Source organism: Calypte anna, chromosome 3 (genome assembly GCF_003957555.1).
Source record: "Calypte anna isolate BGI_N300 chromosome 3, bCalAnn1_v1.p, whole genome shotgun sequence".
NCBI classification, from domain to species: Eukaryota; Metazoa; Chordata; class Aves; order Apodiformes; family Trochilidae; genus Calypte; species Calypte anna.
The window spans coordinates 72,243,189-72,262,669 of record NC_044246.1 but is presented as its reverse complement, the minus strand read 5'-3'; the positions used below and the strand labels follow the sequence as shown (position 1 = coordinate 72,262,669).

Sequence of the window (19,481 nt, the reverse complement as noted above, 5' to 3'; positions counted from 1 at the left end):
CATAGAACACATGATGTGAGGTCCATTGTTAGAAAAGATACTTGCTAAAAAGGATGAGAAACTGCAAACGCTATTTAAAAATACCATCACTGGGACCTGGAAAAGTAAACACTACAAAGGATTTCTTCAAGTGCCCTGATTCTAAAGCAAAACTGCTAGCACCTAAACTTAATCAGATGGTTTCATAATAGATTATTTTTGTGACAGTCAGCTGCTCTTCTATTATTAAAAAAAAAAAATGCCCTCTATTCAGTCCTTTGCATTTATATTTTTCCCTCACCTAGGAGAATTTCTTACAGACAATCACTGCCTTCTGGTAAGTCTATTCAAATTCCCTTGCTGAGGAAATAAGCCTTTTCTTTAAAGAGATAATCTATTCAATAAAGCTTATGGCTTTTGAGGACTACAAATATTGTTCTGCACACAACATTTCTGGTTTACAATGCATTGCTTTGCATATGCAGAGCCCACATCATGTGCATCTCAAGGGAGATAATCTTTCCTCTTCCTGACTATATGGGAACACAGTAGGATTTGGCTTCTGATATAATCTCCTGAAAAGTATACTACAAAAACACATCTAAATTTTAACTATTGACATGAATTTAAACATATATTACATTTTCTATAATATTAAGACATAGGTATAACTTGGAAAAAAGGAAACTTCCTAAGTTATCAGTTCAGCAAAGGGCTTAAGTACTTCCTTCACATAATACATCCACATGGTTTTCTGTTGAGCTGAGTGACAAACCAGGAGAAAGGCATAATCCAAAGGGCAGGGTGCTGGCTGTAAACCTCAGAAGAGGACAGCACTTCTCTGTTCTGACACAGATTTCTCCTGTGACCATGGGCAAAATCCCTGAGTTTAGAACTAACAAATCAGACAATTGATACCTGGACACTGATGTGCAAGTCCTTAAGGTCACCATCTGGCTTTGCAGGGGTCTGAAATGAATTACTCTGCCCTTTGTGTGAGACAGTTTTTAATACCAGATACTTCAGAAGAAGTTATAAAGTACCCTGCTTACCTGTAGCTTGGAGTAATTGATATGTTAAAGCCTCCATATCCGTACAAGAAGGCCGGATGAGAACCATCCAATTTAATTCCTTTCTTGTGAATAATAAACATTGGGATCTTCGTACCATCCTTACTAGGGTAGAAAACCTAAGGCAAGAGAAAAAGAAATCAAATGGTATTTTGTTATAACTCTCCACAACTGCTCCTAACAAGAATCAAAGGCTGTAACTTCCAATAGGTAAAACTTTCCAAGCAATCTGCACCAAACAGCCCAGGTCAGGTTCAGTCATAGCTTGGTTGTTGACTAACTCTGGAAAATGCATCAAAATGAGACAATAAAAAGGGCATGACAGTATCATTTTTAGATATCTCATCCATCAATTATACACATAAGGGGGTTTAAGAAAACGCTACAAAAACAATACATTTGTCTGCAAGGAAAGACAAAAATTATGAAATTGCAAGAAGAGCATGGTCCATCACAAATGAAAGTATCCATGTAGTACATGCCTCAGTATGTCCTTCTATTGCTGCCACAACACTGTGTGAACTTAAAAGCCAAATTCCTTATACACAATCACAGGCTGCAATTGCTTAAAACAGTGCCCATATCTTGTTGTTTTGATGCATGTATCTGCCTGCATGATCTAATTTAGGATCCAGCATGTCTTACTTTGTCAGTCACACAAAACATGTGGGTGTGAATGCAATTTATGGATAGCCATGAAGTTCTAGTTGACCACTTTTCGTTGATACGGTTTTAGCATCATTATTTGCAGCTTTCAGTCTAATTAGAACAAAGTAGCAGTAAATGAAGAATGGCACTCTTACTATTTTGTAGCATGTTTACAGCCCCTGTGTTTTTAAAGGAAATAGATCTATATAAAGCACATGATCAACAGGATCTATTTTTATAATACATGAACCTCAACAGTAATACGAACCCGTGCAACACGTTTATTCTGAGCATTGCCTGTAATGTGAAACATGTAAGTTCACGCGGCCTCCTGAAAACAAAATAATCACCTTTAATTTTAGTTTAATAATTGCTACAGAAATGTGAGAAATCTCAAGCAAAACCACATCTACCTCTGGAGGCTTCACTAAAATCTGCAGACAAATTTCAGATACAATGCAGTGTTTCACAGTTCCCAGCATATGGAAAAATTCAGAAGAAGAGCCTGAAGGCATTTTAACACAGATGAAATCACTGTTTCCAACTACTGCCACCAACTTCATCCTTACCGACAAAGTGCTCATCAGAACTCACTGCAGTAGAACACCAAGGACTTTCATTTTATCCTATTACTATGAACAAATAAAATATCTGATGGACAGAAATACTGCTAAGGTGAGAAGTTGAGAGACTCCACTCAAAAACGTTATTGATTGACTCTGATTTCTGCTGGCAGTTCACACAAGATGAGTACCTGGCCCTATGTTTATAGTCACTTACTGCTGTTTCCCAGTCCTTTCCTGATGTTTAAAGGATAACACTAATTTTCCTGCCTCCTTCTGAACAAGGGGATTTTTTTGGTAAACAACTCCCTGAAAGCTTTCTTTAGCAGGATTTTTATCATCATCAGTTAAGATTAACGTAGCATTAAAAGAAACGTTAAAATGAAAACTCAACAAACAAGAGATGCACGTCAAGGTGACATATGCAATTTAAGTTTTCACTCCTATCTTTTTTAAAATAACGATTACCTCTCCCCTGCAAGATGAACAAACAGGAGAGGGGGTGGAGTAGAAATCAATTCAGTGAGACACCAATATAGGTGAAGCTATTTAAGCTTCTCCAAATAGACTATTTTCAACAACTGATTCAATCTCACCTTTAAATTACGTGTTATCTCCGAAACAAGTCCAATGGTTTATTCATGTAACCAATAAAGAGATGTGCTTCTATCTCAAAGATTAAGGTAACCTGGAAAGGGCAAGCCCTAAAAAGAAGAATTTCCTGTGATGGTATTTCATGTCTAAATTTAGAAGCTGCCAGCTTTTACATGAGTAAATGCTCATAAAAGGGTACTACTGTTTTCTGCTTTATCACAGCTAGGAGTGATCCACTTGTACTGGCCACATTATGTTAATCACTGCTCACATATTTTCAAAATAAAACCTCTCACATCACTACAGACATCAGCACACAGAAAGAGAGCAAATTAGCAAAGTGATTTTGGAGGGGAATGGACTGAGGGCAATGTTTCAGACATACAGTTATGAATTATGAAACTCATCATTAAAGGAGGGACACGCTAAAAATAAATATTTTCATCCTCTAGGAATGCACCAGCAATGCTGTGGGGTTGACAGGGCACTCCTGCTGCATGCAACCCCCCTGTGCTATTCTAGGACCACACTGCTGGAGCAGTAGAGCAGCCCTGAAATAGCTGTAGCTAACTTCAGCTCACACTGATGTTCCTTCCTATCTGTCACATGGCAGAGGGGTCACTGTGCCAGAAAGAATCACTTTCAATTCAGATGCCAGAACCTGAAGCATGAATTTATAGTCCCTATTCTTCTTATGACCCAGGGAGAAAGCAATACTGTTTGTGTAGTTACTCATTACTATAAATAAGATTAAGCTATAAGATACACAAACTTAGTAATCCTCTTTTAGTGCATAATATATATATATTTATCCGCTCTAAATGTACATACAGTATTTATGGTAGGTGAATCTTCATTTAGGGAAGATGGAAACAATCAGCCAGCACTGTATGAACTCGATTCAGAAAGACTGATTTATCCACTTCTGCCTCTGCATCATCCCAACAAATAGAGAAATAGAACTAATCTGCCTGAAAACTCACATTGTGCCATGTAATTCAGAACACCTAAAACTCCTGAAACCAAAGAGAAACTTCAATTTTTTAAAATTAAAAACCCAGCAATTTTTTGGTATTCAGTTTCATTTTTTCTCTCAGAAATGTTTTCTCTGTTTAAAAATGGGGAGATTAAAAGATCTACGTCATTAAAATTGTTTGGGAAAGACAGTAGATGCACACCTGAAATCACCAATACCCCAAATCCTTCTAAAATGAAAAATAACCTTGAACTCATACAACTTTAAAATTAACTTAAAAAGGTGAGATTCAACACAGGTTTTAAAATACTGCTGTAAAACACAGCTTGTAAAATAATCTTAACACAGGTCTAGTGCATATAATCTTTAGCTGAGAACAATACCTGAATGTCTTTTTATAAGCTTTTATAAATTTTCTGACTTGCTCATTAATAGCAAAGAGAATTTAAATCAAAAGAATTTAATTTGACTGTTTAAGAGGAATTATTTCCTGTAGACAACAGATGAATTTCATGTATGAAAAAAACCTTTTAATTCTGGGACATGGAAACACACCCTAAGTCACAATAAGCTAATTATTCTTAGAAAGCTGCTAGAGATGCTAAAAATGTCTCTCTCAACCTCTCTTTCAAGATTAGGTACTACATACCAGAGATATCAATTGTTTCCATGTTGTTGTGTGCTTAATAAAAACCAGGTTAAGTTATACTTGTCATTACATTGACATTCTTGGTGCAAAATACCAAAGAATTTTACAAAGAGCAACTACAAAGGCGTATAAGTAACACTAGAATAATCCCTATCAAAAATGCATGTTCAATAACTTGGGTTTAATAACACCAAGACAACGCCTTTAAAATGAGGTTTTTTTCCCAATGTCCCCTGTATTAGTTTTACTGAGACTATTCAATTTCATTTGGAACAATGGATGTAGCAGTCCTGTGAAATTTAGCAATTATTTTGTGTTTCTAGGTAAGACTGGCTGCCCTCACACATGGCTGCTGATTTCACTGGTGTTCACCACAAAGTTACCAGCAGCACTGCTCAGCATCCCAGCAGACACAGGCAGGAGCAAAGCATGCCTGGCTGCTTTGAGCAGGCAACTGCAGGGAACCACTACTTCAGTTTTTATTCCCTGGAACTGCATTTCAAGCATTCAGTTTCACTTAAAGTATTTCCTTTGTTAAGTGTGAAGATTTATCACACACCAACATTAGCGTTGAGAGATTTGGGTAAGAAAATTGTCTGAACGATGCCACACAAACACCACCTCCCAACTCAGAAGTCCTAATAGATGCTACTCAGTCCTTCAGAAATACAAATCACAAAGACCTTGCCTTCACACCAAGTCTGAATGCTTCAGCACTGGAAGGAAGGGTGAAATCCTCACCTTAAGATGCCAAGGCAGAAATCTCACAGATTCAAACAGAACCATGTGCTGCTGTGCACATCACCTCCCCACAGCCCATTCAATTCCTCACTGCCTCTAATTTTAGAAAAAAAAAAAATTATACCATACCAGTCTGGGGCTAAAGACTATATAGCACATGATAGGAAAAATGCCTTATTAATTGCAGCAGTTGCATGGATGCAAGAATAATACCACCTGTGACCCTATGGACAACTCTGGGAGCCAGTCAATGGCTACCTGTAAGAGCAGCTCTCACTAACCACCAGTTTTTGTATTCCTACACACAGGATGAACCAGAAATCAGGAGTAGTAAGAGAACTATTACCACTACACAGCAGATCCACAGCATCTGACATTTCCTTTCTTTGGAGGGGTATCCTCATCAATCTTATTTAAGCCTCTTAAATTAGCTTCAAAGCAATTCTGTGCAGGTTTCAAAGCTTGCTTAATATAGAACTGGACAGGGTCCAAAGTAACTCAGTACAGTAAAAATTCATGCAGGTAAAACCAAGGAAGAATGTAATAATCTGGAAACCTTTTAGAAGTAATTGTTTCACTACCCACCCACGGGGACAAAAAGCAGCCTCATGCTGACAGAGGCAAAGTGCCAGGAGATGGTCTTTTAGAAGAAATGCCTCCTTACGAAGTTCAGCTGCCTAGCTGCAAATGACTGCAGGGAGGTATCTCACAGGGTGGTGGGAAGAGGAAGGGATGGGCAAGAGAAAAATAGAGCTGAAAGTTCAGAAATCCTGCAGGACCAACATGGTAGAAATTGCTTTTAAATCACACTTTTCTAGATTGGTTGAATGGCACTATTCCCTTTACATAAAATGTTAGTGGTAAATGGGATCCAACGAGGCCCCTCTACTCCACTTTGTGCAACCTGAAAGACATCTTGGCTCTTCTCTGTTTATCCTCTCCCCCCTTCATTGTGACCTCAGAGCTACCTGCAGCAGAATATTTAGCATCTGCAATGTACAGTTTTTCCTTTCATCAATTTGCCTCAAAGAAAACTCAGGGTACAGTGCAGAGACATGCAGGTATCAGATAGGTAACATTTAACTTTTGAGTTAAATATACATTGTAGTCATGTTAAACAGAAAACTCCCAAGGACAGAGGTACAGTCTCTTTCTTGGATTACCTCTGTGCATAAGACACTCAAGAAATAAACTACTATGAAGCAGTATAGCATGAGATAAATAAGGGCTTTCTCAGCGGAAGTAGCACACTGTTATAAATAAAAACATAAGTAACAGCTGCTAACTAGTGCAATTTCTTTTATTAAATCAAGCTTTACTTCATTGAGAAAATTGCTCTGACAGGAGGCAACTCACTGTACTAGTGTGTAGAAAAGCAAACACCACTCATCTTTACCATGCTGGAAAATCAGTTCCAGTTGTAGTAATAAACACTGTAAGAATAAAAATGTGGAGGCAACTTACCATGGAGTAAGCAAGGCACAGAAATTACCTTAAGCAAGCTACTCCACAATAGTTATTCTAATTTATGCTTTTACACTGTGGCAGGTGCACACATCCAAACCAACATGTGAAGGAAAGAGATATATTAATTTAAACAGTAACTCAATAATTCAGCTTTTATGTTTCTGACTCCATCTTGTTCAAAACTTGCTTGGTTAACTCAATACAGCTGCACTGCTGAGCTTTTATGAGCTTCAGAAAGATGTCACAACCACTCCTGGCTTACCTCCCTACAGTAGGGTCATCTACATGGTTCACAGGGTGCTCAGATTTAACCTATAAACCAGTATCAGAAAATTCTTGCATAGAATACATTCCATCTTGACACTGGTAATGTAAAGTGCCCAGATCTAGGAGGACCTGCATATTCTACTCACAATGCCAAGAAGCTTTATTTACAACTTTCAGTAGCTGGACAATTTCAGAGTACTCTGCTTTCTCTTCCTCAAGAGATCATATCATGTTTACAGATATCAAGTTGGCTACACAAAACCAGAGGCATTATCAATTGTTAAACACCTATAAAGATTCTGTATGTGGCTAGTACAATACTGTAAAAGTAGTTGATGCTCTTAATTCCTACTTTTTGGTTTGAAAAGAAACAGAGATCACCTATCAGCAAAAAAAAAAAATTCCATTGAGAATGGTCAAGGATCAGCTAAAGTCCTAAAAAATTCCTGGAGTCCCAGCTTAGAAGAAAATAATACTTAGGATCAGATGCTATTGATTTCAACAGTTGTGTCTTGTAACCAATTCCTTTCTGTGAAGATCCAACACTTCAGGCTCATTTATTTGCAATACTCATTGTACAATGAAGAAAAAATGACCCAGCAAATAGCAAGAAGTAGAAGAAAACTAGTTTTTGTGAAACTGTTGTAACAATATTTATGGAAAAAATTAAACCCCAACTAGTGTAGAGCAATCCCACAAAAAATTGTGGGATTGATTGTGTGATTTCCACAGACAGCATAACCAAGACTTCAAGGTACTTCATAATAGAACAGCAAGAAGTGTTCTGATGCATCCCTATAATAATCCTGGAAAAAGGAGGAGAAAAATGAAGAACAAAAGAGGACTGCCTTTTATTTCTTACAGCTGTAAGACTACTGACAGCTTGCAGCAATTTTTTCTTGGGCAAAATGTGAACAAGATGGCAAAATTAAGAAAATATATATCAGGCACAAGGAATTCAACTACTAATAATCAACTACCAATATATCAACACATCAATTGTCTAAGGATGTCATCAACTTCAGTGAGTGCTAACAGTTCAAAAAACAAGTAAGTATAAGGAAAAATACATGAATGTTCCTATTGGTAAAAGATTCCCTGATTTTAGGTATTCTACTATTATCCTTTGCAGCTTTTCCACATCTTGTCTATTTTCAGCTGTTAGCAGTGACTACTGTGCACTATTACTTTCAGACATAATTGACAAATTGACCGAAAAGCAATCAGTTCAGGGAGCTGTCAGGGAGAATTTATATAAAATTCTTTTTCCAGGAGGCTTCCCTTGTCCTATAAATTTCCTGCAAAGACAGAGCAGAAATAATTAACCTATGGAAAGATTATATTCTGTGAGTACCTCTGGGCAGTGTTGATAAAATCAAATCAACTGAAGATGCAAACTAGATTACCCTTAATAAAACTGTGCACTGATGAATTTCTACTGCCTCACAGGCAGACAAAAGCACACAGAAAAAACCTGACATAATTGGTGACTGAACTGTTTCTGGGTGGGAACTGAACTGCTACCTCCCTTCCTTTCCCTTGGAAAAAAAAAAAATCTTTCAGAATACCCCAAGATTTCATGATTCTGAAAATTTTACTACTTCTCATCTTATGCCTGGACACAAGAGAGAAGTCTTCTAAATGATCCCACCCATATGAGTGTTCTGTGTATGCAAGTTGAGAGCTGCATCTCTCAATACTTATCGACATACTTGATGTTTAATTCTCCTATCTCTTCACTGGTGAATGACAATTTCAGAGGAAAAAAAACATCAACAAACCAAAAGACAACACCAAACCTGTATAGATAAAAGGCTTTTAACTAAGAAGCTTTTTTATCTCTACCTTACACATTATTTGTGGAATTTTTTTCTGTTTAAGTGGAGACTACACTATGTGAAAACATCCAGCAACATCAACATATTAAGAGGTTTGACTGTGCCACAGAACACTGATAAAAGATAAACCTGTGGGAGGCTCTCCAAAACTCCCTCATTTCTATTTAGTAAAAAATATTTTCTTAGTACAAACTGAACTGCTCATAACTATTATACAACTGTCTTGGATAATATGCATCCTTTTCTAAGATAGTAATATTTGCAGTGTCAAAGCAAGAGTCATAGCTTTAGGTTACCAGACTGGCTTCCCCTTTGTCCTTAAAATTGCAGGCTGCTCAAAACAGTGGCCACACAGCATCATTTACTTAGCAGAGGATGCTGGATTATGAACAACTCGCACTAAGTCTGAATCAAGTCTATCTAAGACCTCAACAATATTTGAAATTGTTATTTCCATTAATATTCACGACTCTCAACTCTAATAATCTGTTTTCTACCATAGTGATGAATGTGCATTAACAACAAAAGTCCTACTCCACCAAACAGCTTTGGTCCTGGGTGAAGCGAGCAAATGTAATTGTATTGGGCTGCTGCAATATATATTAGAATTTTATCTGCATTTTTCATTAAATATTACAAATTATAACTTTTTTTTTTTTCCCCAGTATACAGTTAATGCATAGCTATCATTACTGAACTTCAAAATGTATAATTAATTTCCCTGTCCTGCTTTCAAGCTGTGGTGGTTAAGGATCCTGCTATGGTCTGCATTGCATGCTACCCACCACAATGGTGAAAATGGGGTCCACGACTAAGGCTCCCAGTACTGCAATAACACAACCAAATAAAGGAGCAGCAACCTTCTATTTTTTTCACTGCAGGCTGCTGTACTACCTTAAACCTCTTTGTATGGCAAGCCTAGTAAATGACTGCATAAACAAGCTACCAACTTGTGTGTGCTTTGAGGCCTGTAGCTCTGAAATACAAACCTCCCAGCTCTGTCAAAACAATTTCTAGTCTGATAATATCCCAAGTTCCCTGGTAGCATACAGGGACACCATTCAGAATTAGAGATGCACCCACTGTTAAGTATTTAAATGGAACATGGAGCTGCAGGGAAGTTTAATTGCTAAAAGGAAACAGAGGCATGGCAGAAAAGGGGGGACAAGGGAGTGCTTTTTAAAAGGAATAACAAACATATGGCAAATCTATGTGAAAAAGTAAAACACAATCCAGTAAAGCCCAGAAATACAACATTATTATACTCCAACAGGAGCAGTCACCTACAGGATAGGCAACAACTGACAAAAAAATTTCAGAAAAGTATCTTGGAGTTATACTCCACACCAAAATGAGCTTGAAAAATGAATGGTTAGGGAAAAGGCAAACCCTATGCTGGGACTTACAAACCAAGTCTCACCCGCAAGACATATGAAGTCTGTACTGAACATGGGCAAAGCCTCTGCTGGAGTGGTATGTTCAGTTTAAAACATGGTACATCATATTCTGCCCATCTAAAAAGATTCTGGGGCAAGAAAGAAGAGTGATCGGAAGGCCCAGAAAACAACTGCCAGAAAAACTGAACAGAGTGCATATTTTTTTGAAGTCTAAAGAAAAAATAAGTTGTAGGGACCCATAGCTAGTGCCTCAAAATATGCAGCAGTTTGCTGCAACTAGAAAGAGAATTACCTGTCTCCCTTGTCTGCGAGGGACACAAAGAAATGCATTTCAACTGCAATTAAAATTCCAGGAATTTCAGTTTGACCTTGCAGCAAACTCTCCCTACAGAAGTGTAACAGTAAATACAGTGAGACACTGGGACAGATTGCTTAGGGAGAGACTGAAGGCTTTTTAGCATAAGGCAGATAAAAGGCAGTCAGGAATGGTACAGGCAGAAGTGACCAGTCACAGAGCCCAGCATGCTCTAGCCTTAGTAGCCACAACAGCCACCTTTGGGACCTGAGTACATGCCCACGTGGCCACCACCTCCAACCATATTCAGGCCCTGAATAGAAACATCTTCCCTTTCCCAGTTTTCTGTCCCTTAGTTATCACAGCAGCTCTGCCATGGTCTCTTCTGTTCACAACTGCTACATCACCTACTGGGCAGTAACAGCTGGTTCCTCTCTTGCAGGAAATCCCACTATCCTATCTCTTAGACTGAAATCAATCTTCTGAGATTGCTTTTATTCATGTTTTATACAATTTCAAGAAGAGAGGCCTCAAAAGTAGAAGCACAGAAGACAAAGACTGTGGAAGAGAACAAGTGCCTCCCCTTCCTGTTGCCTTCTACCTCTCACAAATACATAATTGGTTGAGAGATGTGAAGGTGATCCAGAGAGTTTACATATATAATAAAGCCTAAAGGAACAGCTGGTGAAAACAGAGATACATCCAATCCACCACTTGCACTGAGATTTTGCATTAGTTAAATTTCAATTTTAAATATTAAAAATTGAAATGTTACCATATGAAAGAAAAACTCTTAAAACTTGTCCATATATATTACAGATGTGTAAACACCAGGACACAGAAATCAATATTTTATTCTCAACCAGTATGGCCTTCTCTAACAAGTGAACCACTGTAATTACTATAGTTTGGCAAATTTACTTTATTTTAAAAAACACTCTGTGGAAGAAACAAATATATATATGCATAGATAACTCTTAATGTAAATCCCTTTCTTTGGAAACCTAATGACTAATCAGACTTGTGTGACTCTGCTAGCACAGTACTGAAAAAGACAACCAGAAGAGTCTGGTTGTCTTGGTGGCCTGACAAAGGAATTAATTGTGTTTCCCTGCTTGATCAATAGCTTGAATGCTGGCCCACACCAGTGATGACAACTGCCTCCATCTAGTGACCTTTTGCCAGCTGTGTGAATAAAAGCAAAGATTGTGGTCCCAGAGTGATCTGTCCACAATGCAGCATTATCATTACCATTTAACACCCTCCTGGGTAAGCTCCATAAGGCAAAGTAATGGGTGAGCATATGGACAGGAAAATTCCCACACTTGTGGAGCAGTGCTCTCATTCTGAACAATGCTGGCATACCAAAGTTTGACATTTAGGGACAGAGAGTAGAAAAGTAGTATCTACCATTTCTTTCTTTCAGTAGAGGACTATATATGCAGCCCTTAGTGTGCTGAAATTTTCAATTTTTATGACTCCTTGGTCTAAGCAAGAGTTGAACAGCCTCCAAGAAACTTTAGAACAGATTTTTGTGGAAGCATCCTGCGTGATTGATCCTCCACCACTAATGGTATTGGCTGTTCAATCTGCACTGTACAAGAGATGCAAATACCATACTCATAAAAAGACAGGAGTTTGCCAGCATTTAATACCATTAGAGATACCAGAGATGAGGCCTTTTAATCAATAGAACAGAACCATAGAATCATAGAATTTTTTGAGTTGAAAAAGACCTTCAAGTCCAGCCATTAGCCTAACAGTACCAAGTCCACCAAACACTGATGTTCTCTGACCTGCTAATTGTGTAAAACTTTAATATCTGGGTTGATTAAGTTTTCAAACTACATTTGAAGACTCAACTCTGTAGATAAGCAAAAAGAGGAACAGCAAACCATTAGAAAGGCAAACAAAACATATTCCTAGTGCAACACCTCATCACTGTGCAACTATGGACAAATTTCATTCTGAGTGTTTCTGCTCCTGTAGAATGAAGCTAATAATATTCACTACCTTTGAGAAATAAAAGATTCCCACTGAGAATCATTAAATAGAATTCTGACTTATCTTGTGAGTAACAGAGTTAATTAAAATAGTAATGTGTTCACAGTTAATTACTGGAGGTGAGATCAATCACAGGAGTGAATATGAAAACTGCATAGAAAAGACAAGGGAAGCAATCTTCAGTGATTTATTTAGAAAGAAGACATGAAATAAGCATTTTCACTACAATAACATTCTCATTTAAATTTCTCTACATCAGCGAAGCCTACCTATTGAGATTCCTGAAGGCTACAACACACATGCTCATTTAAGGTGTCTAAGAGAATGACTTTTTAATCTTTTTCCTGATGGCAAAATGTATTTTGCCATTTATTGTAAAAATGAAAACTTTTTTGTTCACAATTAACAATTCAGTCATTTTTAAGACTGTAAATCAATCCTTTAAGGTCCATTACAATTGCTTAAGCTCTTGTTTAAAACTCATAAGAGTAAGAAGGGATTCTCTATGCTATGTTCAGTGGTTATAGCTCTTTCTTTCTCTGTTATTTCACCTCGTGTTTTAAGTAATTCTCTGAAAGAAATGGAGCACAGAATGCAGCTTGGGATGAAGTATTGCCAGCTAACATCTCCACTCACTAGAGAAGTGGAAAAAAACCCCACTGCAAATTCAACCAGAAATTCTACTGCATAAGACCATAATATTCCACAGTTATTTGTAGTAAAACTACTAAGCAATGACACATTCATGCTTAAAACAAATCAATGTTTTTATAATGTTTTGAGCATGAATGTTGTACAGACTAACATTTTAAGAAGCTCTTCAATTTCCTGCAAACTGCAGAAAAATAAATGATCTAATATTAAAAGCTTGGAACTAGTGAAACACAAAGGTGTTTCACAATAATGATTCAAATTAACACAGAAACTAGTGTTTCAGTATTATCTCCCACACTGTGTGATGGGGTACAAAAACAAAAGCTGAACAAAAGCTCCCCAAATCCTAAACTGTGCAGCAATCCTCTGTGCTATCCAAGATGGGGATAAAGCAACCCTGGACATTTAGACCTTAAAGCAGGATTTGAACTGGATCACTGAAGCCCTATCACTTCTTCCCAGTACAAAGCCCTATCACTTCTTCCTCTTACTTAGCATACAGAGATCTGGTTCCTACTTCAGATAGTTAGGGAATACCATGATATGACAGAACTACTGGTATGAATTATCTGAAGTGCTTTGGATGAGACTGCTTTAATATAATGGGTGTAGAACTAACTGCTACTCCTCAGTTCAGGCATAAGGATTTCAAAGTTCAAGAGCAAGTAAGGTCATTATGGGAAATCCTTCACTGGATGCTCTTCTAGACACAAAGCCCTTCATACTGACAATTTTTGCCTTAAAATGGAGTGTACTGTGGCTGCAAATATGTAACATATTTAATATACAATGTCTTGGCTTTTAAGAAATACAGGGTCTTGAAACTAAAGGACTACATTTTCAGTTAATGTTTCTTCACTGACCTGCAGTTAGAAAAGGTAATGGCAGATGAAGTGGTGTTTGTAACAATCACATGCCACGGGTGTTAAAATGCTAAATTCACACTGGCAAACCACCAGTACTGCCACAGTTGTCACTGTGATTTTGTTGATCTCCTCCAGAGTGAGACTGTTGCCTTGGTGCCAAACCCACAGCTATTGCCAAAACACTGAGAGACATCAGAGCAGAAGACTTCAGTCTTCTTCCTGGGATCTCTGATGGAAACAGCTCAGAGCTTCCTTCCCCCCTGCAAGAGGGCAGGTGTCTGCCAACCTGTGGCAAGCACCAAAACCAGTGCATTTCTTCACATTTCTTCCCCTCAACCTGCCAATATTTCTACATTTTTTCCCTCACTGTAATATGAAACCACAAGGATATAAAAGGGATAAAACAGAAGCAAAAACCAATAAACAACTTGTTTCCCCCAAGTATTAATTCCTCCCTTCCATGAGATCGAGGCAGGATTCAAACCCCCAATAGTGCTAGAAGCAAGAAAGTCCAACACCTCAAAAAACATTTTGAGGCTGTGCTGGATTCTCAGGAGAAGGAAGAAAAGGATGCCAAAAATCTTGCCAAAAAGGGGAGAATCATTTATCTCTGCTTAGAATCGATGTAAAAAAAAGACATGTCTCTCTTTTCTCCTACGAATGTATTTTTCTTAACAGAGATAAAGTCAGAGCTCCTGAATTTCTCTTCAAGTTCCAGTGATCTATTCATATACACTTAGATAAGGAGAAAAATACAACAGTAAAAACATCTCTGGATCTACTCTGTAAAACCACTGATGATATCATTCTTTGCATTGCTAAGCAGGTTGAGTTAATACAGCTTCCACAGGACTCTCCTTTCCTCTGCTGCCCTCTGTTACTTTTTATTTTAATGAGGGAACTTAATGCTCCTGAAATTACACCACCAGCACTGACAAGATCCAGGAATAGCGTGGGCAGGTGCTATGCCCAAGTTTCTCCCCCAAGCCTGCCCATCAGCCTATGGTCTGACTCATCTTTTCTCAGTGTTGTATTTTCCTGAAACAGAGATCAACTGCTGTGCCAAACTGTATCGTGTAAAGTTCCCCTAGGAATTAGAATGACTGTAGGCAAATTTACCCTATCAATGACTCATAACTTGAAATCAGTGCTGTAAGGGCTTGATGATGGGTGTGAATGTCTGAACAACACGAAACTTCTAATGAAAGTTACTTCACCTATACAAATAATTTCTGCAAATGAAAGAGGAAGATACTCATCCCAGTCCCAAGAGAAATATCATTTTAAAGACTGGTCTTCCTTTAATCTCTACAGCAATATCTAAATAGCAGATGCTTTTAAATCAAACTAAATTGTAGAACCAAGTTATGTTATGAATTTCACCATTCTTCTGCAAGAGCTAATACATAGTGCAGCAGTCAATAACAACTTCTATTTCTGGTTCATCCCAAACTGCTGTTAGGACAGGTCTGGAAGGTATTCAAAGAATGGCAAAAGGAGCCAAATGGCATTTTTATTGTTCCAATTTCAACACTTATAATCCTGCATATCAGCCTACAAGTAGGTGAGTTGTGAGTTAGGCCAGAAGACTGTCAATTCATGATAAGGTGTCATTGTGAGGTGTTAATACAGAGAGGCACAAGAAAACTTAGTTGTCAACTTTGCAAAGATAAAATTTACTTACACTATTTTCCATAGGAGTAATATCTGTAAACTTTATAAGCTTTAAACTCAGTTAATTCTTATATGCCTTCACTTAGATATGAAGAACAGGCACTTCCAAAGGAGTCTCCATGCTACTAAATTGAGATACGAGCCTGAGTTTTTGGTGAACCTACAATAACCTTTCAGTTCAAAATAAAAGTATTGTTCTAAAGCAAGCCTCCTCACCACTCTTACTTCCCACAACAGAGTGGTTTCAGTGGATGTAGAGTGAAATGATGAAACTCAAGGAACAGATACACTTCAGAAGTACACTATTCTCTAGATTCCTGGGAAATTTACTGAAATTAGACCTTGCTAGGAAAAACCCCACTAATTTCTTCCCATGCTCATGCCTCATAGAATAAGTTTTTAGACCACCTACGCCTGCAATTTTAACTGTGCAAACTTTTAAATCTAGGGGCTGTTGTTTTATTAAGGAAAAAAAAGCCTCTGGGAAATTTGAGCCTTTGATGGCTTTATAAACCACCCATGCAATCTTGCCCTCCCAAGAGCCAATAAATATATTTGACAAGACCTATTTTTCATGTAACCACACTAGACAGACATATCTGTTTGTCTCTCAATTTTTTTATTCATGCAGTCCAAATCAATCATTAGAGCCTGAAGAAATACTTAAAACAGAGTATTAATGCAGTGCTAACCCTACTACATATTAAGTACGGAAAAGGACACAGACCCTGCAGTACTAGGGAGTATACATTTAGAATGGAAGGGTCCCTTTCTCAAGTGGTTTAAACATCTAATATTAAAAGCTGTCAGACCTCTACAATAACTGCTTCACAGGGTTTTACATTAGAAATGTTACTTCTATTTATGTATGTATTTTAATGTATGCAAAGGATCTAATCCCACTCTCAGGGAAATCAGAGAGAGGTGCTCCAGGTATAACTGCAATGATGCATGAGCAGACAAAATATACTATGGCACTTCTTTGAAAGGTGTATAGAATGGGAAATTCCTATACAGAATTATTTTTTTGCTCACACTGTTGTATACTTTCTTGCTTTCCTTCCAAATAATCATGGTTAAGATCTTTCATAGATCTATGGCAAATTTTTTACCTAATGTCAGTTACAAATTCATTAAGGCATTTCCTTCTTTCCTCCCAGTCTCTTCTTAACATCTTAATAGAGATCCACAGTATGAACTGGTGGCAAAAATCATCACTACTTTTATGTAATAGTGGTGGAGGTAAAAGTATTTCATTTATTGTTGCACCTTCCCACAGTGAACCCTGGAATATTCTGGAAGTGATGGGAAGTTGACTGGCTATTCCAAGATTTCTCTATTTCTCTACTGCCTACAAGCTTTGCCCTATTGCACACTCAGCTAGTTGGAGCCACAGCAAGTTACCCAGGTAGAAGAAACACATAAACATGAAAAAGTAGCTGCATGACGTTAAAACAAATATCAAAGAATGCCATAACATGTAAAAAAATTATAGAACATATTGCCTCATAATATAAGATGACTGAGGACTGAGCCTGCTTTGTTACTTGCAGTGGCATCTTCCAACCTCCCTAAACAAGAGGGAAGAATTTGGTGGAATTCTTTCAGAGCACAGACCTGCAATACGGGAGTTAAATCAAAACACTCTCACCCTTAGACAAGTGTGAAATTTTGTTAAACTTTAATGTTAGTGATAACAGCAAGAAAGAGGGATTTCTGTTTATTACCTGGATTGTCTGGTAAACCGAAGGATCGAATCCTTTTACAGTCACCTCCCGGAAAACTCTTGGCTCCAGCTCTTCTTTGGTCAGATCACAGTGATATATAATACCTAAAACAGGGTGAGACTCTCAGCTTAGTGCATGTGCATTATTAAAATGGTGCTGGTTTAGACATACTGATGGAGTACTGGATGGCAAAGGTAGCTCAGTAGGGATAAAAACAGTCACTCTAGATGCATTCTTTCAATTAATATATAATTTAACACATTTATGCACTTCATCTAGGAAGGGTGAAAAGCCTTTCAGTACAGAAAGAATAATTCCCACTGCCCACATAGTGCCAGGTATCTGAAGTGGGTTAAGCGAAACTGAAAAAAGATTTGCTTTCATAAAGTTACACAGCACTTACTGAGAATGGCCATGTTATAAGAAAGAAGTATCAAGTCATTGAAATGCATCTCCTCTAAAGCCTCCAGACTGAGAATACATACATCAAGAATTTCACTCAGGTCAACATTTTTCTCTTTATGTTAAAACAATTGGAAATAACTCACATGGACTCTCCAGATAGTGGAAAGTGGGTGGAACACCCACTTGACATTGTGGCAAAATAGCACAGTTTGCCTAGACAACTGAGTGGGATTTGGACTTGGAATAATTTATTTTACATCCAGATCCTTCAGGTTTAAAAGCAACAGCACTTGTTTGAGTTGCACCTATGAATTCTAAAATATGGTGTACATGAGAAAATTTGTCTATAAGCAGCATAAGCTAAGTCACAGAAACAGTAGCAACCTAGACACTACACAGATATGTATTTGGCCATGAAGAATTTTGCACTTAAGACTATAAATCACATTTCCTGTCATTCAAACCTATAAACATTTGAATCATTGAGCATGTGCCATATAGTATGGCTACCATGTTTGCACATGAGATAATGTACTACAAAATCCTAGTGATTATGGATATACTACAGATATATAGATACATAAAACTAACCTCAGTGTTAATTATTTTTTGTTTTTCTTTTTTACAACAAGCTGGTCTATGTAAAATTTTAACACACATTAGGGAAACAAACACTAGAAGTTCAAGCAACAAGCCCTCTACATGGATCCTCAATGTATTAAAATTAACTAAGGTTGACAAGGCTTGATTAAAATACTGCTGTATTGTGAATATTTTAGATACTTTCAGGAAACCAGAAGTAATTATTACAGAGGTTATAGCCATAAAAAATTATATTGAAACATGAAATGATGAGAAAACATATCTGATACAAGAGAACTGCCTCTTTAAACCACGTTTATAGACTGCAGAAAATACAGACTGACAAAGGAACACAGATGAAAGTTATAATTTCTAATAACTGATTACACTTCTTTCCATAATAGTGAAATAATAGGGGAACAGAAGTATGACTACTCTAATCTGCTTGGATTTTTTTTTTGGTCACAAAATGACTAAGAAGCCTAATGTAGGGTACAGACAAGCATCAAAGCAACATTTCCCTAAAGTGATGAAAAAGCCCAAAGGAAAGCACACAAGGCCATCACAGGCAGAGCAGTCATTTGACATATATTCAGCTGCCCAAGCTGGGTAATGTATTGGCAAACTTTACACACAGAACAGACAGAATAGCTGCATATTAGGAAGCCAGGTGACGAAGCATAAGCACAGTCATGGACTGCATTTCAGGACTCAATCATCTAATATTTCAATAATGTGCACCTGAACTCCTGGTACAGCATCTCGTGTTCTGTTATTACTGTCAGTGGCATGGCAGTTAATATCCAAAAGTATAGTAATGTTAAGGCCTGAACTCTTTTGCTGGGTGCTAAGTAAACGCAAAACACGAGGGTGCTCACCTAAGCACTGGAGGTGACATCAGGCATAACCATATTATTCAGGGAACAGCAAAAATTATTTTATGGTTTCAGCATCTACGGTTTTCTAAGTGCTTTATTCACTATATCATCTATGTGTCTACTATCACTTCTGTTGTAAGTATCAAACACCAGTATGTGAATTTGTTTCTCACTGGGGAAAAAAACCCCAAACTGCAACTTAATATA

The 19,481-nt window shown here is 37.5% G+C and overlaps 1 protein-coding gene across 1 annotated transcript in view; it reads right to left on the bottom strand.

Annotated features, from left to right (window-relative positions):
• PREP (prolyl endopeptidase) overlaps nt 1–19,481 on the bottom strand; it is an 86,642-nt gene that overhangs the window by 15,826 nt on the left and 51,335 nt on the right. Inside the window, exons 10-11 of the mRNA XM_030448003.1 lie at nt 17,410–17,513; nt 1,032–1,168 (exon numbers count right to left, since the gene is read on the bottom strand). Coding sequence (XP_030303863.1) covers nt 1,032–1,168; nt 17,410–17,513 — 241 coding nt within the window. The remainder of the gene's footprint in view (nt 1–1,031; nt 1,169–17,409; nt 17,514–19,481) is intronic.